This window comes from Anguilla anguilla, chromosome 15 (assembly GCF_013347855.1).
Source record: "Anguilla anguilla isolate fAngAng1 chromosome 15, fAngAng1.pri, whole genome shotgun sequence".
NCBI lineage: Eukaryota > Metazoa > Chordata > Actinopteri > Anguilliformes > Anguillidae > Anguilla > Anguilla anguilla.
In genome coordinates, this window is record NC_049215.1 from 1,963,376 (window position 1) to 1,989,803 (window position 26,428).

A 26,428-nucleotide genomic window follows, 5' to 3' on the forward strand; every position below is an offset into this window, starting at 1 on the left:
CTGGTGTCGGTAAAATGTCCAATGGGGAGACATGTTGTTAGTGGGATAGGCGGCAGGAAAAATAAGAATGAGAAGAAGAAGAAGAAGAAGAAGGAGGAGAAGAAGGAGATAGGTATGGGGCATGCCCCCGCCAAGGCATAACTTGGCGGGATGGCATACCTGCCATCCCAATTAAAATGCTTTTCGTTTTCCATCGCCTTTTGTAATTAATAGTTGTAAGCCTTTGCATTTTCATTATTGATTAGTCTTATATGTGTATGTGGAATTGGCTGCGATGCAAGGAGCACCAGCTAAAGTCTTGCTGAGGGCACCAAATTGGTCAGGGCTGGTTCTGGGTGATGTGGAACGTTCCAGAGTCTTCATGGGGATGGAGCCTGAGAGCTCACACAGACAGATAGGAGATCATGTTTATGTAAGAACCACAGTGAAATAAATGAACAGAAATGTGTTTCAAGAACTCTATGAAAACAAAGGTGTTTCAGTGGAAAATTACAAAATGCATAACAATATAGTCTAATTGTTAAAAGTAGATAAAAAAATAGCACATTTGAAAATGTAATTTTTTTTATTCAGATGGAAAGAAAATTATTTTCAATTAAAAATCATTTACTGTCCATCTAAATGAAAAATTAACAATGACATTTTTGCATGTTTGTTTTCTTTTTGGACATAAGTGTCCTCTCACATATTTTGCTCATTTTCAGCTGAAACATGTATTTCATCATAAATTTTGTCAAAGACATATTAATGCACTTATTTCACCCTGGTTGTTAAATAAAAATTACTTCCCATCCATCAGATTTAACAAATGACCATTTTTTTTTGCTTTATTGTCACTTTTGGACATAAAACTATAGTTTTATTTCATCCTTCCTCATCGCCAGTGCATAGTACTGGATGATCGCCTGAGGCAGTGCGTAGTACTGGATGAGCGCCTGAGGCAGTGCGTAGTACTGGATGAGCGTCTGAGGCAGTGCGTAGTACTGGATGACCGTCTGAGGCAGTGCGTAGCACTGGATGACCTCCTGAGGCAGTGCGTAGCACTGGATGACCGCCTGAGGCAGTGCGTAGTACTGGATGACCTCCTGAGGCAGTGCGTAGTACTGGATGACCTCCTGAGGCAGTGCGTAGTACTGGATGACCTCCTGAGGCAGTGCGTAATACTGGATGACCGTCTGAGGCAGTGCGTAATACTGGATGAGGCCTGAGACAGTGCGTAGTACTGGATGAGGCCTGAGACAGTGTGTAGTGACCGCCTGAGGCAGTGCGTAATACTGGATGACCGCCTGAGGCAGTGCGTAATACTGGATGACCGCCTGAGGCAGTGCGTAGTATTGGATGACCGCCTGAGGCAGTGCGTAGTACTGGATGACCTCCTGAGGCAGTGCGTAGTACTGGATGACCTCCTGAGGCAGTGCGTAGTACTGGATGAGCGTCTAAGGCAGTGCATAGTACTGGATGACCTCCTGAGGCAGTGCGTAGTACTGGATGACCTCCTGAGGCAGTGCGTAGTACTGGATGACCTCCTGAGGCAGTGCATAGTACTGGATGACCTCCTGAGGCAGTGCGTAATACTGGATGACCGCCTGAGGCAGTGCGTAATACTGGATGACCTCCAGAGGCAGTGCGTAGTACTGGATGACCGTCTGAGGCAGTGCGTAGTGACCGCCAGAGGCAGTGCGTAGTACTGGATGAGCACCTGAGGCAGTGCGTAGTACTGGATGACCGCCTGAGGCAGTGCGTAGTACTGGATGACCGTCTGAGGCAGTGCGTAATATGGATGAGCGCCTGAGGCAGTGCGTAATATGGATGAGTGCCTGAGGCAGTGCGTAGTACTGGATGACCGTCTGAGGCAGTGCGTAGTTTGCTATATATGTAAAAAAGTGGCTGTGACAAAGGGTGCGGTGGCGTAAGTTAAAACGCATCAGAAACGCAGGTGAAATATGGCCAGTGTATGTACTCACGGATTTGATGGCCATCCAACGAGCTTTGATTGACAAAAGAATCAGCAAGCCCGTAGAATTAGAGCTCCCTAGGTCGCAACTTGTGTACCCTTCTGTCCTGCTCCGTTGTCTGTTATTTCGTGGAGATGCACTTTTAGTGTTTGTATGGTTTATAAGGCATTTTGATAGGCTTATCTGCAGGTATGAATCCTCTTCGCTGTTTTGCTAAGCTAGAACCGGAAAACTTGATAGTGGAGAATAGGAGCAGACGCGTATGTCCCAGCAGGCTTTGCATATGAGAAAATAACAAGCGTGAGATAAATTAGGAGAAGTGATGAAATTGCGTAGTTGGAACAATATGTTTTTAGGAGAATGGGCATGTAGGTGAAGGTTGATATGATCACAGACTATAAGTGCGAAGTAAATGAAGTGACCATGAGCGACCTTAGTTTCCTTATCGAACGGTTTATGTAACAGTCTGTATACAACATGCGTCGTTAAAGTGGAGGGTTAAGTAACGTGTGAAATCTATTGCACTGATGTGCTTTTCTTATGTTCAGTAGTAGTAGTTATAATTATGAGTGAGTCATGATTTTAAATGTAATGTTTTAATGGGGAGTTGCAGAACGTACATACGTAGTAATTGTTTGTATGTGGCTAGATAGAGAACAGGGCGAGGTAACATGAATGTAGAAACGTGGTGTTTGCTGATAAGAAGGTTTTGTACGGTAGCCAAGTGAAGAAATATAGTTAGTAGAAATGGCACAGTGGTGAACCGGTGTAACTTTTTAATGAAAGGAATACATTTGCCGTCATGAAATGCATATGGGTGGCTGTGAGTGAGTTTTGGTAAAGCAAATAGAAGCATAAGAAAACGTTAGTGTAAAAGAGGAAATTATCTGCATGAGGGCGAGGCGGGATTCAATCCTTCAACCGGAGGTTTACCAGTCTGTGACTTTGTTATTGCAGCACCATGACGTAGCTATGCAATGCGTGAAATATCATTAGCAAACCTGTCCGTGGTTTTAAAGAAGAACACAGGCCAGTAAGCACAGAAGAGCTCCCGTTGAATCCATATGGCTTTGCAATATTGTAGCTGGTTAATAACTGAACGTGCAGATGGTACGTCATAATGCAGTGTATACGTTCGGTGAACGGCGGGTAGATATGGTGCAAAAGCAATAATTGAGAAGTAGTAGACAATTATTACTGAGGGTAAAAGCAGGTTAAAGAAACATGTTCCTAGCTGGGCTTGAACCTAGAACCCCATGTTCCCAAGACTGGGGCCGTGCCCACTAGGCCACAGGCAAACTAGCTGTTTAAACTGGAAATGTTTCAGAGTAAAAAGGTATGGGTATTTTGCGTGTGTATGTGAGTTTTTGATTGGGCCGTGTAGGTGAAGATTTGGCTGGTGTCGGTAAAATGTCCAATGGGGAGACATGTTGTTAGTGGGATAGGCGGCAGGAAAAATAAGAATGAGAAGAAGAAGAAGAAGAAGAAGGAGGAGAAGAAGGAGATAGGTATGGGGCATGCCCCCGCCAAGGCATAACTTGGCGGGATGGCATACCTGCCATCCCAATTAAAATGCTTTTCGTTTTCCATCGCCTTTTGTAATTAATAGTTGTAAGCCTTTGCATTTTCATTATTGATTAGTCTTATATGTGTATGTGGAATTGGCTGCGATGCAAGGAGCACCAGCTAAAGTCTTGCTGAGGGCACCAAATTGGTCAGGGCTGGTTCTGGGTGATGTGGAACGTTCCAGAGTCTTCATGGGGATGGAGCCTGAGAGCTCACACAGACAGATAGGAGATCATGTTTATGTAAGAACCACAGTGAAATAAATGAACAGAAATGTGTTTCAAGAACTCTATGAAAACAAAGGTGTTTCAGTGGAAAATTACAAAATGCATAACAATATAGTCTAATTGTTAAAAGTAGATAAAAAAATAGCACATTTGAAAATGTAATTTTTTTTATTCAGATGGAAAGAAAATTATTTTCAATTAAAAATCATTTACTGTCCATCTAAATGAAAAATTAACAATGACATTTTTGCATGTTTGTTTTCTTTTTGGACATAAGTGTCCTCTCACATATTTTGCTCATTTTCAGCTGAAACATGTATTTCATCATAAATTTTGTCAAAGACATATTAATGCACTTATTTCACCCTGGTTGTTAAATAAAAATTACTTCCCATCCATCAGATTTAACAAATGACCATTTTTTTTTGCTTTATTGTCACTTTTGGACATAAAACTATAGTTTTATTTCATCCTTCCTCATCGCCAGTGCATAGTACTGGATGATCGCCTGAGGCAGTGCGTAGTACTGGATGAGCGCCTGAGGCAGTGCGTAGTACTGGATGAGCGTCTGAGGCAGTGCGTAGTACTGGATGACCGTCTGAGGCAGTGCGTAGCACTGGATGACCTCCTGAGGCAGTGCGTAGCACTGGATGACCGCCTGAGGCAGTGCGTAGTACTGGATGACCTCCTGAGGCAGTGCGTAGTACTGGATGACCTCCTGAGGCAGTGCGTAGTACTGGATGACCTCCTGAGGCAGTGCGTAATACTGGATGACCGTCTGAGGCAGTGCGTAATACTGGATGAGGCCTGAGACAGTGCGTAGTACTGGATGAGGCCTGAGACAGTGTGTAGTGACCGCCTGAGGCAGTGCGTAATACTGGATGACCGCCTGAGGCAGTGCGTAATACTGGATGACCGCCTGAGGCAGTGCGTAGTATTGGATGACCGCCTGAGGCAGTGCGTAGTACTGGATGACCTCCTGAGGCAGTGCGTAGTACTGGATGACCGTCTGAGGCAGTGCGTAGTGACCGCCAGAGGCAGTGCGTAGTACTGGATGAGCACCTGAGGCAGTGCGTAGTACTGGATGACCGCCTGAGGCAGTGCGTAGTACTGGATGACCGTCTGAGGCAGTGCGTAATATGGATGAGCGCCTGAGGCAGTGCGTAATATGGATGAGTGCCTGAGGCAGTGCGTAGTACTGGATGACCGTCTGAGGCAGTGCGTAGTTTGCTATATATGTAAAAAAGTGGCTGTGACAAAGGGTGCGGTGGCGTAAGTTAAAACGCATCAGAAACGCAGGTGAAATATGGCCAGTGTATGTACTCACGGATTTGATGGCCATCCAACGAGCTTTGATTGACAAAAGAATCAGCAAGCCCGTAGAATTAGAGCTCCCTAGGTCGCAACTTGTGTACCCTTCTGTCCTGCTCCGTTGTCTGTTATTTCGTGGAGATGCACTTTTAGTGTTTGTATGGTTTATAAGGCATTTTGATAGGCTTATCTGCAGGTATGAATCCTCTTCGCTGTTTTGCTAAGCTAGAACCGGAAAACTTGATAGTGGAGAATAGGAGCAGACGCGTATGTCCCAGCAGGCTTTGCATATGAGAAAATAACAAGCGTGAGATAAATTAGGAGAAGTGATGAAATTGCGTAGTTGGAACAATATGTTTTTAGGAGAATGGGCATGTAGGTGAAGGTTGATATGATCACAGACTATAAGTGCGAAGTAAATGAAGTGACCATGAGCGACCTTAGTTTCCTTATCGAACGGTTTATGTAACAGTCTGTATACAACATGCGTCGTTAAAGTGGAGGGTTAAGTAACGTGTGAAATCTATTGCACTGATGTGCTTTTCTTATGTTCAGTAGTAGTAGTTATAATTATGAGTGAGTCATGATTTTAAATGTAATGTTTTAATGGGGAGTTGCAGAACGTACATACGTAGTAATTGTTTGTATGTGGCTAGATAGAGAACAGGGCGAGGTAACATGAATGTAGAAACGTGGTGTTTGCTGATAAGAAGGTTTTGTACGGTAGCCAAGTGAAGAAATATAGTTAGTAGAAATGGCACAGTGGTGAACCGGTGTAACTTTTTAATGAAAGGAATACATTTGCCGTCATGAAATGCATATGGGTGGCTGTGAGTGAGTTTTGGTAAAGCAAATAGAAGCATAAGAAAACGTTAGTGTAAAAGAGGAAATTATCTGCATGAGGGCGAGGCGGGATTCAATCCTTCAACCGGAGGTTTACCAGTCTGTGACTTTGTTATTGCAGCACCATGACGTAGCTATGCAATGCGTGAAATATCATTAGCAAACCTGTCCGTGGTTTTAAAGAAGAACACAGGCCAGTAAGCACAGAAGAGCTCCCGTTGAATCCATATGGCTTTGCAATATTGTAGCTGGTTAATAACTGAACGTGCAGATGGTACGTCATAATGCAGTGTATACGTTCGGTGAACGGCGGGTAGATATGGTGCAAAAGCAATAATTGAGAAGTAGTAGACAATTATTACTGAGGGTAAAAGCAGGTTAAAGAAACATGTTCCTAGCTGGGCTTGAACCTAGAACCCCATGTTCCCAAGACTGGGGCCGTGCCCACTAGGCCACAGGCAAACTAGCTGTTTAAACTGGAAATGTTTCAGAGTAAAAAGGTATGGGTATTTTGCGTGTGTATGTGAGTTTTTGATTGGGCCGTGTAGGTGAAGATTTGGCTGGTGTCGGTAAAATGTCCAATGGGGAGACATGTTGTTAGTGGGATAGGCGGCAGGAAAAATAAGAATGAGAAGAAGAAGAAGAAGAAGAAGGAGGAGAAGAAGGAGATAGGTATGGGGCATGCCCCCGCCAAGGCATAACTTGGCGGGATGGCATACCTGCCATCCCAATTAAAATGCTTTTCGTTTTCCATCGCCTTTTGTAATTAATAGTTGTAAGCCTTTGCATTTTCATTATTGATTAGTCTTATATGTGTATGTGGAATTGGCTGCGATGCAAGGAGCACCAGCTAAAGTCTTGCTGAGGGCACCAAATTGGTCAGGGCTGGTTCTGGGTGATGTGGAACGTTCCAGAGTCTTCATGGGGATGGAGCCTGAGAGCTCACACAGACAGATAGGAGATCATGTTTATGTAAGAACCACAGTGAAATAAATGAACAGAAATGTGTTTCAAGAACTCTATGAAAACAAAGGTGTTTCAGTGGAAAATTACAAAATGCATAACAATATAGTCTAATTGTTAAAAGTAGATAAAAAAATAGCACATTTGAAAATGTAATTTTTTTTATTCAGATGGAAAGAAAATTATTTTCAATTAAAAATCATTTACTGTCCATCTAAATGAAAAATTAACAATGACATTTTTGCATGTTTGTTTTCTTTTTGGACATAAGTGTCCTCTCACATATTTTGCTCATTTTCAGCTGAAACATGTATTTCATCATAAATTTTGTCAAAGACATATTAATGCACTTATTTCACCCTGGTTGTTAAATAAAAATTACTTCCCATCCATCAGATTTAACAAATGACCATTTTTTTTTGCTTTATTGTCACTTTTGGACATAAAACTATAGTTTTATTTCATCCTTCCTCATCGCCAGTGCATAGTACTGGATGATCGCCTGAGGCAGTGCGTAGTACTGGATGAGCGCCTGAGGCAGTGCGTAGTACTGGATGAGCGTCTGAGGCAGTGCGTAGTACTGGATGACCGTCTGAGGCAGTGCGTAGCACTGGATGACCTCCTGAGGCAGTGCGTAGCACTGGATGACCGCCTGAGGCAGTGCGTAGTACTGGATGACCTCCTGAGGCAGTGCGTAGTACTGGATGACCTCCTGAGGCAGTGCGTAGTACTGGATGACCTCCTGAGGCAGTGCGTAATACTGGATGACCGTCTGAGGCAGTGCGTAATACTGGATGAGGCCTGAGACAGTGCGTAGTACTGGATGAGGCCTGAGACAGTGTGTAGTGACCGCCTGAGGCAGTGCGTAATACTGGATGACCGCCTGAGGCAGTGCGTAATACTGGATGACCGCCTGAGGCAGTGCGTAGTATTGGATGACCGCCTGAGGCAGTGCGTAGTACTGGATGACCTCCTGAGGCAGTGCGTAGTACTGGATGACCTCCTGAGGCAGTGCGTAGTACTGGATGAGCGTCTAAGGCAGTGCATAGTACTGGATGACCTCCTGAGGCAGTGCGTAGTACTGGATGACCTCCTGAGGCAGTGCGTAGTACTGGATGACCTCCTGAGGCAGTGCATAGTACTGGATGACCTCCTGAGGCAGTGCGTAATACTGGATGACCGCCTGAGGCAGTGCGTAATACTGGATGACCTCCAGAGGCAGTGCGTAGTACTGGATGACCGTCTGAGGCAGTGCGTAGTGACCGCCAGAGGCAGTGCGTAGTACTGGATGAGCACCTGAGGCAGTGCGTAGTACTGGATGACCGCCTGAGGCAGTGCGTAGTACTGGATGACCGTCTGAGGCAGTGCGTAATATGGATGAGCGCCTGAGGCAGTGCGTAATATGGATGAGTGCCTGAGGCAGTGCGTAGTACTGGATGACCGTCTGAGGCAGTGCGTAGTGACCGCCAGAGGCAGTGCGTAGTGACCGCCAGAGGCAGTGCGTAGTACTGGATGAGCACCTGAGGCAGTGCGTAATATGGATGAGCGCCTGAGGCAGTGCGTAATATGGATGAGCGCCTGAGGCAGTGCGTAATATGGATGAGCGCCTGAGGCAGTGCGTAATATGGATGAGTGCCTGAGGCAGTGCGTAATATGGATGACCGTCTGAGGCAGTGCGTAGTGACCGCCAGAGGCAGTGCGTAGTACTGGATGAGCACCTGAGGCAGTGCGTAATATGGGTGAGCGCCTGAGGCAGTGCGTAGTACTGGATGACCGTCTGAGGCAGTGCGTAGTGACCACCAGAGGCAGTGCGTAGTACTGGATGAGCACCTGAGGCAGTGCGTAATATGGATGAGCGCCTGAGGCAGTGCGTAATATGGATGAGTGCCTGAGGCAGTGCGTAATATGGATGACCGTCTGAGGCAGTGCGTAGTGACCGCCAGAGGCAGTGCGTAGTACTGGATGAGCGCCTGAGGCAGTGCGTAATATGGATGAGCGCCTGAGGCAGTGCGTAATATGGATGAGTGCCTGAGGCAGTGCGTAATATGGATGAGTGCCTGAGGCACTGTGTAATACTGGCTCAGCAAACAAACGGAGGGAGGCAGCGACACTAACTTTTAAAACCTTTAAAAAGTGTGAGGCGATGACCGTCAGGCCACGGCACATGTGGTGCCCAGGGGCAGTCCCCTCAATGCTGCCCATGAGGTGGCAACACTCCTGGTAGAGCGGCTTTTCACCCTGGCAAACGGAGAAAGATTTCCCATTCCATGTCCATGGTGAAATCACATTCACAATCCAGCGGGACAGACATTGCTTACATAGAGCATAACCTTTCTGTCTGCTGAATAGGCACAGTCACTTCAGCATAGGTCTTCAGAATCCATTCTGGGCAGCACAAGTTCTCACTCCCATCCCCCTCACTCTGAGGAGAACCAAACCTTTTAGTTGTGAATGAGTGAGCACTTCAGGGATAAATGCTATGTTTGGCCAAAGCGTGACCCCACAACCATCTGGGCTCCATCTCAAACCCAGCTCACTGACTGACAGGGCATGGAGCTCGCTCACACGCTTCTCTGATGTAATCGCCAGGAGAAAGGCCCAAGTGGACGAGAGCTGAGGTAGTTTGCCTGTGAGGCGCTGAAACAGGAAATAGGGCAAAACACTGCCCGCTCTGAAGAGAGGGGGGGCACAGGGTGGCTGGAACATGACATAGGGCAAAAAAGAGGGGGGCACAGGATGTCATCTGTCAGTGATAGACAGGGTCAGTGAGCACTTCTCGAAGTTCATAGAATCCCAGTTACATTCTTAACTCTTGTTATGAATTTAGCTCATCATAATAAATATCTTCAGATTAATTTTCTCATTTATTTCACCATGGTTCTTCAATAAAGATGATTTCACAACAAAATTCATGAAAAACATGTAATATTTTAGCACTGTCGCCTCACAGCATGTTTGTGGGTTCGAAACTCGGCTGTGTGGAGTTTGCATGTTCTCCCCGTGTCCATGTGGGTTTCCTCCGAGTACTCTGGTTTCCTCCCACAGTCCGAAGACATGCAGGTAGGCAGATTGGAGTCTCTAAATTGCTCACAAGTGAGTGTGTGAGTGAATGGTGTGTATGCCCTGTGATAGATTGGTGGCCTGTCCAGGGTGTATTCCTGCCTCTCGCTCCAGCACCCCCCGCGACCCTGCTCAGGATAAGTGGGTATAGATAATGGATGGAGGGATGGATGTAAGACTATCATCTGATGTATTTTTGTGATTTTCTACTGAAATCATTTTTAAATCGTAAACATCTTAAAACTCATTTTATTTAATTTATTTCACCTTAGTCCTGCCTATTCAAATGAAGAAAAAAAACATAATTGCATTTTTTTGGCATTGTTGTCACTTTGAACATGAGACTGGAAAATCATATTAGTGCACATGTTTTACCCTGGTTATTCAATACGAATGATTTCTAGTCCATTAAAGAAGGTGACGTTTCTTTCTTTTTTATTTATTTATTTATTTATTTTAGCTAGCCTACAGTACATGTATGTGCTGTAACAGCGCAGAGTACAGCACTCCAAAGTTACAGTCGAGAGCAGTATGTAAATTACCTACCTATTTTCCTCTCTGAAGGTCCGGATAATAGAGGCTACTGTGAAGCGGCTCAGATTCGGCTGTATTCTTTGCCCAGCTTCCCTCATTGACATCCCATGGAGACGGACATGGTCAACTAGAGTTGCATGAATCTCATCAGAAACCGTTTGTCTCCTAGCCCTTGCCCTTCCTCTTCCTCCTCTCCTGTGTCCTCTTCCTCTACCATTGTGGATCCATTGTTCCAAAACAAGTAAACTGACCATTGGCCCTTTTATCTATATATCCTGAGGTTCTGATTGGTGTATGAACAATTTTGACTCTTTTCACAAAAAGTTCAACAAATCTGAATCATGTGTGAAAACGGGAATAGTGTTTATAGTTTTGGGAAACGGGTCTGTCTTTTGGTAGACGGCGTCATGGTTTGGGATGTTTAGTTAATAGGCCCAGTTATAGTGTGTAAGCGATCGAGAAAAACTGTAAATAAAAATGATTTCCCACTCATTTGAAGACATTATTAAAATAACATGATTTCCTGCCTATCTGAATCAAAAAATAATTTAATAATTCTTTTTGAATTTGTTCACTTTGTGGACATAAGACCAACGTTTTTTTTGTTTTGTTTGTTTTGTTTTTTTTTCCACTGCAACACATTTTTCATCAAATTTTGTAAAGCACATTTCTATTAATTTATTTCAGCATGGTTGTTAAATGAATATGAGTCAAAACATGGCATTTTAAAAATGTTTGTTTTTCTGTTTTTGAAAATGTCTTACACATTTTGATGTTAGGCACTCAAACACATTTCAGCATAGTTTTATTAAAACACGAGAACCTTTTTATTAACACCTTTCCTTACTATTGACTTTTTTTTTGCCATTTAGTGAGTACATTTTGGTGTTTTTCAGAAATAACCAAAAACTGTTGTAATGTAGGTAACTAACTCATTTAGGCTAATTCATTCCAAAGTAAAATGAAAGGACAAAAACCGATTTAATCTAGCTTCTCTTAAACTTGTCCTACTATACTTTGAAATAATTTTCATTCATGAGCCGTGCATGCTAACTCAAATTCTGAAGACAGAGACTTTTTAAAGACTAGCAATTAATATCTTATACATGTATTTATACTTGATGTTTGTCTGATTCATCTTTTTTTTTTGATTCATCAGTTCATTTATGCATTTGGATTCATTTTGGTAAACGGAATATTGAATAAACGGAATGGGTGATAAACACTATCACCCATTTAGAAAAAGAAATCATAAAAAATAAAATGCCGAATCTACCCGTAAAAGCCATTCTCCTTTGTTGGCTCTGTGAGCCCTCTAGTGGCGAAGATTTTGTAAGTCATGACAAGAATGAACAAGACTGATAGATCGGGAAGAGATCCATGCATCCATTATCTATACCTGTTTATCCTGGTCATATCCCAGCATGCATTGGGCAAGTTGGGAAGTGATGCATGCGATTTCATTATATAAGAGATACATATGTATAAAAGCGGCCAAACTATTCACAAATAAGTTTGTTATTTATGTCTCCACACTCCAAAAACATGCACGCACGCACACACACATGTGCAAAACACAAAAAGCAGGAATCTCATCAAGGGAAAAAGAAAGTTTATTTTTTTCCTTTTTACAAAACATTTCAAATGTAACCTAACCTCAATAATTTAAATCTAATATACATCTGCAAGCAGCGAATATTCAACTTAAAATGAATCCTGAACTCTTTGCTACAGTTTCAAACAGCAGAATATGCATAAACATGGACAGAAAGGGAATTATGTTCCTTTTTTTGCAGCTCCAGTACAGATAAAAGAAGATAAATGGTAGTAAAGTTAATGAAGTGACAAATCTGTTAAAACATTATTTTGTAGCTCAAGCCTTAAATAGCAGAGGGAAGATTATTGCACACTCTGAAGTTATTTTGTTGGTTTTCCGGTGTAAATCTGGATGTAGGAATGATTACGTGATGCTATGAATTTGGACAACGGATGAGTGAGAGGTAATAAGCAGTGTTCAGAGGGTTAAAATATCAGCCTTATGCTGCATCTTTGCAATGTACAGCTGCTTAGAAATATAATGCAGAATTTCCTTGCAACAGCGATGACTTTAGACATTCAGTAGGTAGTGAGATTACCTTGATACTCTGCCTCACAAATAATGATGCTGCATTATCAACAACACAATACTGCTAAGAAAAACTTATCAAATACAAATGATTTTAATGGAATAAAATGAGCGAAACACCAGTCAATAATAGTAGCATCTGTAGTGTTATCTTAGTACCCATAATAACAATAATAATAATAACAATAATAATAACACAATAAAATGCTACACATACACAGCCCAAGAGCATTGTTTTTTTTTTCACTGACTTATTCATTGACTACTGTATTAGAACATTCCATACAAGCTTTTTAGTTACAATCTGACTAAATTATCAAAAACTAAACTAAAATAAATCCTTTAAATAATTTTGAATTAAAACGCAAAGCTGTGCAAAATATCAAATGACATAACTATTGCAGAATATGAACTGTTAAATTAAATACGCATTCCCCATAATCCTCAACATAATATGAGCCGACTAAAAGCAAAAATATAAAGACATTTTAGCATAAATATTTGTGACTGGCCTGTTTCATTCTTCCACGTGAGGTTAAGTAATAAATAAATGTGTCTGACTGACAGCTGCTGATCATATTCAACACAGGTCAACGTGCTAACAGAGAAATCTCTAAATCTCTTCCAGCTAGGTACACAGGTAACGCAGCAAAAACCGATTCTTCACTCACATTATCCAGTGACTTTGCTCTGAACCGCCTCATGAGTTTATGCTGATGATACAGCATGCTCATGTTCCTTCTGCTTGCAGTGCTAATGGCAAGTATACAGTGTCACTGCATTGTAGCTCCACACCTGTAGCATCTAGCATTGACATTTCAGCACCTTCAGCTGCCAGCCAGTTAAAATCAGGTTGCCTTTGGCTCGGTTGCATGCATTCGGATGCATGGCAAAAACCTACTTAAAAACAAAAAAGAAAGAAAGCATCCTTGAGTATTACGATGTATAAGTGTTATTAACAAGCACACTTTAAAACGATGCTGTTTCTCAAAGTCAGCTTAAAAAGACTGCATTGCTTAATCTGTGTTGTTGAAAGATTTACATTCAACTTAAGTGATAGTGCCAAACAAATTTTTGACTCAAATGCGGTTGAGGCCTAGATACATAACATAACGTGTTTCCAAACACTACACAGTCTCAGGAAGCACTGCAACCGCAAGTGAGCACGCAGGTTTTTTGGGGGCTCGGTTAAACGAGGGTTCGGTTTTCGGGGGGCTCGGTCTTTCCGATATACGGATCACCATTTCCGGGGGAGTGGCCAAGGGCTACAATAACTAACATTGTCAATAACTACGGCAACAAATCAAAACCCAACAGAGACTAAAATAACCTAAAAGCAAACAGTGAACGGAAGGACTGTGGAAAAAACAAGGCTTGTGTATGTGATTATAAACAGCGCCCGTTCCCCTCGTCTCTTAGAAACAGCTTGTGATTCCAGCAGAGGGGGGAAAGCACTGTTCTGACGTAATTACAGTTATATATGAAATATGGAATATACAGAAGTAGCATGGATAAAGTTTCATTTACAAAGTTTGCACTTTGTAAACGTAGATAATTACACTGCAATAAGGGACATAATAACGTGCATGTTCTGGATATTGGCACAAACATATTAAATGCAGAACATTTCCTTTATTGAAAGCAAAATTATTTCAAGCTGTTTATAATCACATAATCTGACCAAAAGGGGAAAATCTAATCTGTTTTGTAACTTGTTTTAAATCCAGAAATAAAAGTTATTTCTTTTTATTTTTGGAAATACCATGGATTTGCTGAAGCAAACATGATGGCCTTTTGAACAAAAACCAAAGAAAAAGAGAAAGAAACAATCATGTGTAAGAGGAAGGCAGACCGGGTTCTGGTGTCTGCCACTGGCCAGAACCCTAGAACATTCCACGGCCCTAAAAAATCTGTTTCAGCCCCAACACAATTCTGCATTCAGGACAGCTCTCATGTGGAATGCTGGGTAAATGGTCCGGAGGCCATTTGAAGCGTAGAGTCAGACTGTGTGTTTATTCAGTGTGCCACAGGTGAAAGTGTAAAAAAAAATGTACAAGGGCATTTTTGAGCTTCTGCATATGAATGAATGCATGCAGACAGAAAGCCCAGGCCTTTGTGGATTCATGGAGAAAGAATGCACAAAAGGAGGAAATTTATAAAGTCTTTAGAGGGGGGCGGTGTGCGAGAGCCTCGTATAACTGCAGTGGAGTGCTTGCATACTCGCTGCAGAAAGATGTGACAGACACTTGGAAGAGGAGCCATTCTCAAGTTCAGTATTTTCACAAGTCCACTGCACAGATTTGAAGCAGAAACTACATCGGATAACTGTTTCGTTCCTCAACAAATTCAGTGCTGTGCGAAAGTTGCATCTGTAATTCTTATTTTATTACAAAATTCCACAGGTATTGCTTTCAGTCCAAATTTCATACGTTTTCATAAAACTTTCAAGTTAATTTCGTGAAACCTGAAAAATGAATGCCAATTCAAGTCTGTTTGGGCATCGTCATGGCACCTCATGTAGATACACATGGGGGACAAGCTAGTACGTGGCACCTGAGCTTAAAGTGACACGGCCCATAGTCTTAAAAATCCATATGCATTTTTCAAAAAATCTATTTTTTTATCATGCATTTTCCCCCATGCCACCGTAAAGGCTTTTAAATGATTTTCCTTCGACTGCCCAAAGTACACAAGACACAGAAATGAAAAAAATAATGAATGAGAGTGAAGTTTATGGTTGTGCAGAGCGCCTTTTTGAAACATGTACGGTACTAGAGTGTCAAAAAAATGACATTGTTCTTTGAAGCAATGGGTAGTAGGACTGGAGCTATTAATTTACCAACAGGGAAGTGGAACAGGAAGACTGAACAGGAATATTTAAATGAGTATACAGTATAGTATATAAATGGGTTATAATCACTTAAAATGCAGGGTAGGCCAAATACAGAGAGAGAGAGAGAAAGAGAAAACAAACTAGGTGCAATGCCATTGGCTTAAAAGGGTCATGTGATGCAGTGAAGGATTATGGGTAGAATTTAGAGTGCGCCCATTCCAGTCAACTCAGATGTTGTCCTTGAACATCGAGGGAGGGAGGGGGTGGGGGAGGCAAAAGGAAAGGGCAGAAATCTAAAAGAATGGTTCTGAAAGCATTTGACACTTCCGTACGACATGACATGCTCTGCAGTTCTTCACTGCTTTCTCTCCACGTTTTGCCAGAGCTTTGTAATCAGGACAGATTCACTAATTAATTTGGGCTGACAACTATAAAAACTTTCCAAACTATAAATACTCTCCAAACTTTTTTTTTCTTTGATAGAAGCATTTTAGCAAAACAAGTCTCCAGACCAGAACGAAAGTTAAATAAGCAAAGGTAACATTTCATTTCATAAAAAAAGAAGAAAAAAAAACAGAAAACAATCCAACTTGGTATATGTATGTCTGAGCTTTTTGGACTGAGACTACTTCCTCCTTGCCTTCTTGTATTAAAACTACTGCCTCTATCATTAAGAGGGACACTATGGCAACATCCCTATATAGGTGCATCACATCACACCTGTTTCCTAGCCAACAGCATTGCCTAGTAGCAATCAGATGCAATTACATTTTTATACGTTTTTTTAAAGAAATTTTACATTTTTTTGTACATTATTTTTTGTTTCTTTTTTATATGTTATTTTCTTGGCAAAGGCCAAGGGAATTGCAAGACTTAACAACCCTACTCAGCAATACAAGCAAACAGGAGTCAAAGAATAACACAGCTGGATCCTAAGAGTTTGGCATGCGGAAATACTAAACTAAAGCACTACAAGAACAAAACGAAACGACATCATTTTGTCTCCATTTTAGCAGCTGCCTCCTCACACCAGGAGGACAGCTGCTGGAGGTTGATTGTCAGGTGGACAGATAACTGGGTGTGGTTAAGTGGGCATGGTTAACTGGGCCAGGACGGATGAGAGGTGCAGGATGGGTCCGAGGGAGGAGCCTGCTGAAAGCTGCAGATGATGGAGTCGGTTTGGGGCTTCAGGATGTAGACATGGACGAGGGGTCACTCCACATGGCTGCTACATCTCTGAACCTGAGCAGCCAATGAGAGTAAAGCAACATCCGTTAGACTACATCGCTGAACCTGGCCAGCCAATGAGAGTAAAGCAACATATGTTAGACTACATAGCTGAACCTGGCCTGCTAATGAGAGTAAAGCAACATCCTTTAGTCTACATCTCTGAACCTGGCCAGCCAATGAGAGTAAAGCAACATCCGTTAGTTTACAATCTCTGAACCAGTCCAGCCAATGAGAGTAAAGCAACATCCGTTAGTTTACATCTCTGAACCTGGCCAGCCAATGAGAGTAAAGCAACACTTTTAGTCTACATCTCTGAACCTGGCCAGCCAATGACAGAAAGCAACGTTTGTTAGTCTACATCTCTGAACCTGGCCAGCCAATGACAGGAAAGCAACATTTGTTAGTCTACATCTCTGGACCTGGCCAGCCAATGAGAGTAAAGCAACATCCGTTAGTCTACATCTCTGAACCTGGCCAGCCAATGACAGGAAAGCAACATTTTTTAGTCTATATCTCTGAACCTGGCCAGCCAATGACAGTAAAGCAACATCCATTAGTCTACATCTCTCAACCTGCCTGGTTAATGTTTATCGATGACAGCCCAGCTGTTATATTCTAAAGCTCCTGACAGGATTTTAAAACTCCAGTATATTTAGGCTGGGGTTCTTACTTTGAGTTGGAATGAACTGTGACCGTTGGGTACATTCTTCACAAACACGGTCTGGTGAGTTTGTAATAGAAACGGGTGAACACTTAAATATTATTTATTTAATTCCATTCCATTCTGATTTCATTGGGTAGTGCTCAGTGGCGGTTCATGAATGCGGGGCGCCGCCCCCCTAAATGCGAAATAATTATAAAATAAAAATTGTTTACTCGTACATGCGCAATGAGCATTTATTAAAAATTGGTTCCAAAATCAAGTTGTATTTGGTTAATTTCTGTCTGAATACATATACTTCCTGGGTGTAGGGCGCTGGCCAAATGAGTGTGTATCTAAGTCCTTCAACTTTTGGCAAGCAGGTGACCTGAGGCTGCTCTCTAATTGGTTGCTTCAGATTTTCCACAGGGCGCAGCTCCACACTTTTATTGGCAGCGAATTGGTATTGTTTTTATGTTTGTTGATGTAATGTCATTGGACAATTCTCAACGCTATCTTTCATGTTCACACCCGCCATTAATATAACTACAGATGCGCGACTGTCACACCTGCTCCTTAGCTAGCTGACCGGTACTTTCAGGAAATGGCAAATTCAAGTGGAACCACAGAAATCAAAGAAAATTTGGTTATTTCCTTACAAAAACACCCTTTCACAAGGCGTTCACTGGAAGAAAAACAGAGGAAAAGGAGCTTGGACCAGATCGACCCAATTTACAAATTCAGCAGCAGGCAAGTGATCGAGGACAAACTTATACCCGGGGCTTCTCCCGCTCTTGTTATGACAAACGGAGTTGGCTAGCTGGATGTGGTGTAAGTAATGCCTTTTATTGCTTTCCCTGTTTGCTATTTCAAAGTGTCGGCACCAAAGCATTGTGGACAACGACGGGGGTACAAGACCTATAACATCTTTCTGAAAAATGCAAACGGCACGAAAGTAGCCGCAGCCATCTAGACAATAGTATGAGACTAAATTTTTTGGCAGGCTTAGGATTGCTGAACAGTTAGATGGAGGCTACAGGATTGGCATTAGAAGGCACAACGAAGAGATGAAAAAATCGACACATCCAGAATAATAGACTGTGTGAAATTTTGTGGAGCCTTTGAGTTAGTTTTGCGTGGCCGTGATGAGAGTGAGAGCTCCGATAATCCCGGGATATTCCGTGGGTTGGTGAATTTTGTTGCCTCCTTTAAACTTCAGCATTCACATTTTGTCCAGCAGATGGCAGCAGACGGCTCTATAAATGACCTTGGAGTTAGCTAATATTTTCCTACTCTTTTTATGACTTCATAGAATGTAACAGTGGCAGTAAAAATGACTTTAGTAGTTCCATATTTAGAAATTGAGCTGTTGCCTGTTGGTAACTTTAGGTGATGTAGGTGAAATGGGCATTTTGTCATCTCTACACATTATTTTATATTATTAACGAGGGCAAAATATGTTCAAGTAGTGCTACTGGCCAGTGTTTAGGCAACATTACAGTGTGTTGTGTTGTGTTTCGATTTTGTTTTTTTTGCTGAGCTATGAAGTGCTGCTTCAGTTTGTTTGTCCCCCCCAAAACTGCACCCCCCCCCCACACTGGCAGTGGTTCAATAAACATTAGTCTTCATAGTCAGTTTGGTAAGTCCAAACTGAGTTTGTAAAGAAAAAGTGTAAAACTAGTGTTTACTTGTGACTCACAGTTAAGGACAAATGTTAACTGAATACAAGCCGCTATCACAAAGATACATTACCAGAAAACAGGAACAATGTTAAAGACTGAGCCTGAACCCTTACAAAAATGAGTAAGTTTAGCAAAAAAAAAAAAAAAAACCACAGTGGTAAGAAAAAACAGTCAAACAGTAGTGGAAAAAAAAAGAATCTCAGGAGGATCCCAGCAATAATCAGGATTTGAAGTTAAGGACAACACTTAATGGAGTCCATTATTTTTTTTCAAATAACCACAAACTGGAATGAAAACATGTTGACTCTGACAAATTTGAAGATTCCCTGTGGTATCCAGTCAGTTCCTACAGTATAGTCGCAGCCTTGGTCTTGTGCACAAGGTTTAGAAGCTGAATTAACATTTATGGTGGTTGTGGGTACCTTGCGTAGATGAGGTACTCGGTCTAGCTAATGGTGTTAGCGGTGATTTTGGGTAATTGCGTTGATGAGGTATTGGGTCTAGCTAATAGTGTTGGCGGTGGTTTTGGGTACTTTGCGTTGATGAGGTATTGGGTCTAGCTAATGGTGTTAGCAGTGGTTTTGGGTACCTTGTGTTGATGAGGTATTGGGTCTAGCTAATAGTGTTGGCGGTGGTTTTAGGTACCTTGCGTTGATGAGGTATTGGGTCTAGCTAATGGTATTGGCGGTGGTTTTGGGTACATTGCGTTGATGAGGTATTGGGCGAGGCTGGTGTTGGCGGGGGTTTTGGGTACCTTGAGTTGATGAGGTATTGGGTCTAATTAATGGTGTTAGAGGCGATTTTGGGTACCTTGCATTGATGAGGTATTGGGTCTAGCTAATAGTGATAGAGGCGGTTTTGGGTACCTTGCGTTGATGAGGTGTTGGGTCTAGCTAATAGTGATAGAGGCGGTTTTGGGTACCTTGCGTTGATGAGGTGTTGGGTCTAGCTAATGGTGTTAGCGGCGGTTTTGGGTACCTTGCGTTGATGAGGTATTGGGCGAGGCTGATGTTGGCGGGGGTTCCTGTGATGGTGATCTGACGCTCTGATGACCCTTCCATGGCGTTAGCGATTTTGATCTGCGCTCCAGACATCTGTCGGATCTCGTTGATTTTGGTTCCCTGGCGCCCGATTATACAGCCTATTAGCTGAGAAAAAATTGCAGAGGTTCTTAAAAGGAAAACCACACCCCAAAAAAGGTCTCATGACACTGGTCGCGCTCTTGCTCCTCTTGCATACAAATGCATGCCGATATCTTTGAGATCTGCAGTCTTTTCATGCATAATCTACATGATACAGGAAAAAAGAATTTGCTGAATCATCTTCATAAAATCTTTATAAATTAAAATATATTAAAATGTATTATGTATATATAAACACTTCACAATATAGGCAAATATGCATGTGTCATTGCATGAATAATTAATACCAGATAATGCAAAATAATTTTGCACTGCAATGCTGTGAAATATATTTATCAAAAGAAATTTTTTAAGTACATATATTTACAGTATGTTTACATATTGCCGTACATTGGCAGTTATCAATGAGAACTGTTTGAGAAAACTAACAGACCTAAGAGCTAGGTTTCATCTGGGCATACCAAGCATTTATCAGCCAGCTCTCCACAGGTAATCTACCTGTATGTAATTTGTATGCTCAGAAGGCTCTTCGAATTTAATGTTTTATCAATGCTGGTTTGCTTTTTATAGAGATAATTCATAATTAAATATTCATATTTTCAGCATTCTGAATCTAGCCAGGGCTTGGTGTATAAATGAACGTGGACATGGCATTGGCATGACGTTAGTGTGATGTGGGCGTGACATTGAGGTGATGTGTACGTGATGTGAGCCTGGCATTGGTGTGATGTGGGTGTGACATTGGCGTGATGTGGACATGATGTGGGCGTGACATTGTTGTGATGTGGACATGATGTGGGTGTGACATTGTTGTGATGTGGACATGATGTGGGCGTGACATTGGTGTGATGTGGGTGTGACATTGTTGTGATGTAGACATGATGTGGGCGTGACACTATGGTGATGTGGGCGTGACATTGTTGTGATGTAGACATGATGTGGGCGTGACATTGTTGTGATGTGGGCATGACATTGGCGTGATGTGGGTGTGACATTGGCGTGATGTGGACATGACATTGTTGTGATGTAGACATGATGTGGGCGTGACATTTTTATGTGGGCATGACATTGGTGTGATGTGGGTGTGACATTGTTGTGATGTGGGCATGACATTACTGTAATGTGAGTGTGATGTGGGTATGACATTGGTGAGATGTGGGCGTGACATTGGTGTGATATAGGAGTGATGTGGGCATGACATAGGTGTGATGTCATCGTAATGTGCGTGTGACGTTGGTGTGATGTGGGTATGGTGTCATGGTGATGTCAGCGTGATTTGGGGACTTCCTAGGAACAGCACATACTCACATCATTGGGAATGGTGAGTTCATGAGTACTGGCCGGGGGGCTGGCATCCAAACCTGGGTCAGGAGCAGGGCAAAGAGAGAGGGCCGCATAAATAGCATTTAAGATAGACTTGAGTTGTTTCCATGGCGATAGAGTTACCACGGGAGCCAGTCTCCCTCCGTCACGACGACAGACCGGGGCCCCGCCCTTAATACCTTGCACAGACGTTGCTGTAGGGGGTAACAAGAAGTTATGGGTGGGATCCTTGGAATGAATTTCAAGGAGATGGAATAAAAATCATGTAGTCCTGTGTAAGCCCTTATTCTGATGAATAATTTGCCATTGTTTGGAGTTGAGATGATTTTAGTTTAATAAATTAGTTGTGAACAAAATATAAAATAGCTGTGTCTGTAAAAGATATTTTATAAAGGTTGGTTGCCTGGAGTATGCATAGCATTTGTATTTATGTGCATAAAGATATAATAATAATACTATTTTTTGAAGTCTCATAGTCATGGAAATCTGTTCTGTTCAGGAAAAGTGAGGCTTGATTCATTGTTGATGACTCCAGGACAAAATTGTTGAATAAAGCTATTTTTTTAACAAGACTGTAGATTTATCTGTTGCCCTGTCTGGTGTTCATTATTCAGGGTGAATCTGATACAGGTTTTTTTTGTTACTGAAGTGGGGGGGGGGGGGGGGGGGGGGGGGGGGGGGCGATAGGATGGAACCTCAAACTTTTTGCTTGCAGGAAGTTGATCTTTCTTTGCCTGGAGAGACGTCCTCTCCGACCATAGACGGAACGTCCTCCAACCATAGACGGAATGTTCTCGGACCATAGACTGAAAGTTCTCTGACCATAGATGGAACGTTTTCCAGCCCCTGATGGAACCCTCTCAGACTATAGACGGAATGTTCTTCAACCATAGATGGAACCTCTCCAACCACAGATGGAACGTTCTCTAACCATAGATGGAACCCTCTCCAACCACAGACGGAACGTTCTCCAACCATAGGCTAAACCCTCCCCAACCTTCATGTGCTGGGAAAACCTTGGGGACTCTATAATGAAGTGTGAGACGAAACAGCCAAACAACAAAAAAAAAAGAAAAGCACCACGTGAGACGTGGACAGCAACCACCAGGGGCACGTTGAGAAGCGCAACACGGAGAGAGAGATAAAGTGAATGAAAAAGGAGAAAGAGCTGCTACAGGTAAAAGAGAAGGACATTTGAATAGGGCTGTTGGGTACGTACCAGGGAAAGCAGGGGTGGTCTGTCCAAGGGGAGTAAAGGGAGTTTGCTGCATAGCCAACTGGTGGAGCTTGGTCAACTGCTGACGGGGGGGAGGGACAGGAGAACTAAGAGGTTATTTTTATAACACAAGTCACACCAAGAAATCAAGAACTAAACTAGAATAAACAGACAACGAGGAGAGGCTATGAAACATCATGGTGGAAAAGAGAGAGAGAGAGAAAAAGAGAAAGAGTGAAAAACGTGCATAGGACTTGGCCTGGGATTGGCTGAACACCGTGTGCTGTGGGTTTGGGATTGGCTGAACACTGTGCTGTGGGTTTGAGTTTGGCTGAACACCGTGTGCTGTGGGTTTGAGATTGGCTGAACACTGTGATGTGGATTTGACATTGGCTGAACACTACTGTGGGTTTGGGATTGGCTGAACACTGCATGCTGTGGGTTTGTGATTGGCTGAACACTGTATGCTGTGGGTTTGTGATTGGCTGAACACTGTGTGCTGGGGGTTTGACATTGGCTGAACACTGTGCTGTGGGTTTGTGATTGGCTGAACACTGTGTGCTGTGGGTTTGAGATTGGCTGAACACCATGGGCTGTGGGTTTGTGATTGGCTGAACACTGTGCTGTGGGTTTGAGATTGGCTGAACACTGTGCTGTGGGTTTGAGATTGGCTGAACACCGGGTGGGGTGGCATGGTGGTGCAGTGGGTAGCACTGTCGCCTCACAGCAAGAAGGTTCTGGGTTCGAATCTCAGCCTTTCTGTGTGGAGTTTGTGTGTTCCCCCGTATCTGCGTGGGTTTCCTCCGGGTACTCCGGTTTCCTCCCACAGTCCAAAGACATGCAGGTAGGCAGATTGGAGTCTCTAAATTTCCCATAGGTATGAGTGTATGAGTGAATGGTGTGTGTGCCCGGCCAGGGTGTATTCCTGCCTCTTGCCCAATGTACGCTGGGATACGCTCCAGCACCCCCCGCGACACTGCTCAGGATAAGCGGGTATAGATAATGTATGGATGGATGAACACCATGTGCTGTGGGTTTGTGATTGGCTGAACACTGTGGGCTGTGGGTTTGTGATTGGCTGAACACTGTGCTGTGGGTTTGTGATTGGCTGAACACTGTGCTGTGGGTTTGTGATTGGCTGAACACCGTGTGTTGCAGGTCTTCCTCTTGGTGGCCTCATAGCTATGTTTGTTTGGCGTATGCTACGTGCTGATGATCCTCTGAGCATGATGCATGTGCAGGCAAAGGGCAGAAGGTAGCATTCAGCTAACGCTTACGCCGGGTATCTCTGTCCGCTAACCGAGTAGCGCATCAACCCATAAAACCCCAAATTCATCATGGGGATACACACCTTACACCCTACCTCCCCCCCAAGCCATTTCTTACGCAGTGGAGGGGTGATGACCTCGATTAGACACACTAACACCCCCCCCCCGCCTTCCCGCACGCCGCGCAAACTCTATGAAGGTAACGGCTTTCATTCACAGTGCCGCAGTGGCGCAGGACGCGGGTGGACCGCACGCTGAGGAATGGGTTCACCCTTTAGGAAAAGTTTTAACGAGATGAAGGGGACATCAGCGCCCGCTTGACCGATGGTAAAGTCACCCGACGTCTCCTCGGGCATCAATCACCGCCACTCCCGAATTAAAGCATGTGCCACACAGTCTCTCTCTGGATGCTTTTTACTACCGTGACTGATGATGTCAGATTAGTCACGGAGACAACATGGTCTTCTGGGAGCCGGGAGGTGTGGACGACCCACATCCCCGGCCCGCGCGGGTTTACCACGCTCATCATCGCAGGGGCGGAGGGGATGAAGAGCGTTCTGTTACACCGCACCCTTTTTAGCCGGAGCTGACTCTGAAGAAACGACAACCCCGCTGGGCGGCCATTTTCACCTGGCACAGGCCAAGTCCTCGTTTGGTTCACACTTCGGAAGCCACAGGCTGCGAGCAATTTCAGATTGTAATATGACTCAAATTACAGATCGGAAATGTGGTATTAATATTAGGATCTAATATTAATAGAGTTCAGCGGAGAGAAGAGACACATGCAGACTGATGACAGTGAAAGGGAGAGCGGAGATAAGCAACTCACATCTGGGTGAGGGATGGCATACTGTCCCTGAATGGTGTAGGCCTACAAGAGAGAGACAGAGAGAGAGAGAGGGAGAGGGAGGGAGAGGGAGAGAGAGTATTTTACAATCTTCACCTTTAGTTCTGTTGAGCACTGCTTCTCGCTGTGCCCAGGGGGTACTTTTCCTTTCGCTAAATTAATTTTATAAATTCTCACTGTGCTCTACATAGCATGTAAAAATCTACAATTCCACAAAAGAAGTGTCCATGAAATAACTAAATTCTCTCAGTAAATAGAGTCCAAATGACCCGTTCTAACATCCAACCCCATTCTTTTATAGTATTTCCGTCTATAATCACTCCCATAGAGCATTCCCCAGTGCTATAACAAGTTTAATTTCAATACTTATTTCAGGGACCTTGAATTCTGGGATAGCGAGCAGCAATTCATGGACCTCCTGAGTTTATCATTAGAGACTTGGTGTTGTCATATGAATGACACACAAGAGGAGGAGGAGTCAGGTTTGGCTCCTCCCACACTCATTGCATCATCCCTCATAGAATGAACTGGAATGACACTGACAAACGTGCTGATATTATATCCCTTTAATATCACTGGAGAGCCCAGCATATCAGATCTGTATACACCAATCAGTGATACGGTTTTTGGAATTAAAATCAAATGTGGCCAATAGTTCATGAAAGAATATCAAAAGTTGGATTTTACAGAGATACATAGAACATATACTGTGAAAGTGAGAATTTAGTCTCTTGATGTGGTCTCAATTTTTTCCAGAGCTACATATGGAGGTCATGAGGCTGTATATTCAATATTAAAAGGATATGGTATCTTCCCAGGGGGAGGGGTGTAGGAACTAATAAAGAGAGCTTGCACAACTTGTCTTAAACAAAAGACTTATAGCTTATAGTCTTCTAGCTTGTGTTCTTTGGGTATATGGTGCGTTCACGAGCAACTGGGAAGTGGGAAAGTTCCAACCTCCGAGTGGGAGAATACACCTGAATGCCTGTCAAACTAGGAACATCCCACTAGGAAAGTGGGAGGTTTTTGAGAGCTCCGAGAAGTAGGTTTGACGTCACTCGACATGGCAGTGTTTGTGGTGAAATGTAAGGAAATGTACTTGCTCCGCACACAAATAAGTCACTTCATTGTTAATTTAGGTCATACTCATTAGCGCAGGAGATTATGATGTTAAACGATACTTTGCAGTTTACTTCCATAAATTTGTCTTCATCATGTAGCTAGTTTTCGTGTAGCTAACGTAATGTTAGCCTTATGGCTAGCTACTTACCTAACTGTCAATACCGTAACTGACAGAAATCAGCTGATGCCTAGCCTACCTAGTTTGCTAGCTGTGTTAAATATTATTTACGAAAAACGGCAGTACATCAAAACATGTAGAAATGTAGTGTACAAATAATATTGACCTCCTGAGCTCCATTCCGTCCCTGTGTTGGTTTATATGGGTGATGACGAGGTTGTTTGTCACTTTTCTGTATTCTGACAGCAGAAATAGAGCAGATTTCCTGGGGGCGGCCATGTTGCCTGTTTGTTGTTGTCATGTGAACGCTCTCAACTAGGAAGTGGGATGTTCACAAACTGGGAATTTCCCAATTCCCAGCTGCCTGAACGGTGCGTTTGTAAGACTATAAACTATTAACGCTAGAGTCCAGAGGTATGTCAC

At 43.0% G+C, this 26,428-nt stretch overlaps 1 protein-coding gene across 13 annotated transcripts in view; it reads right to left on the reverse strand.

The window, feature by feature from the left end:
* Nucleotides 1-16,243: 16,243 nt before the first annotated feature.
* pcbp3 (poly(rC) binding protein 3) overlaps nucleotides 16,244-26,428 on the reverse strand; it is an 80,561-nt gene continuing 70,376 nt past the window's right edge. For 8 of the 13 annotated variants that reach the window (XM_035392494.1, XM_035392497.1, XM_035392495.1 and 5 more), the window contains 5 exons: nucleotides 24,748-24,789; nucleotides 22,654-22,732; nucleotides 21,420-21,472; nucleotides 19,948-20,117; nucleotides 16,244-16,659 (listed from right to left, as the gene is read on the reverse strand). In XM_035392494.1, the coding sequence (XP_035248385.1) occupies nucleotides 16,605-16,659; nucleotides 19,948-20,117; nucleotides 21,420-21,472; nucleotides 22,654-22,732; nucleotides 24,748-24,789 (399 nt within the window). In that variant the 3' untranslated portion in view covers nucleotides 16,244-16,604. Of the gene's footprint in view, nucleotides 16,660-19,947; nucleotides 20,118-21,419; nucleotides 21,473-22,653; nucleotides 22,733-24,747; nucleotides 24,790-26,428 lie in introns of those variants that run through there. The other 5 variants (XM_035392499.1, XM_035392501.1, XM_035392505.1 and 2 more) reach the window with 2 other exon arrangements.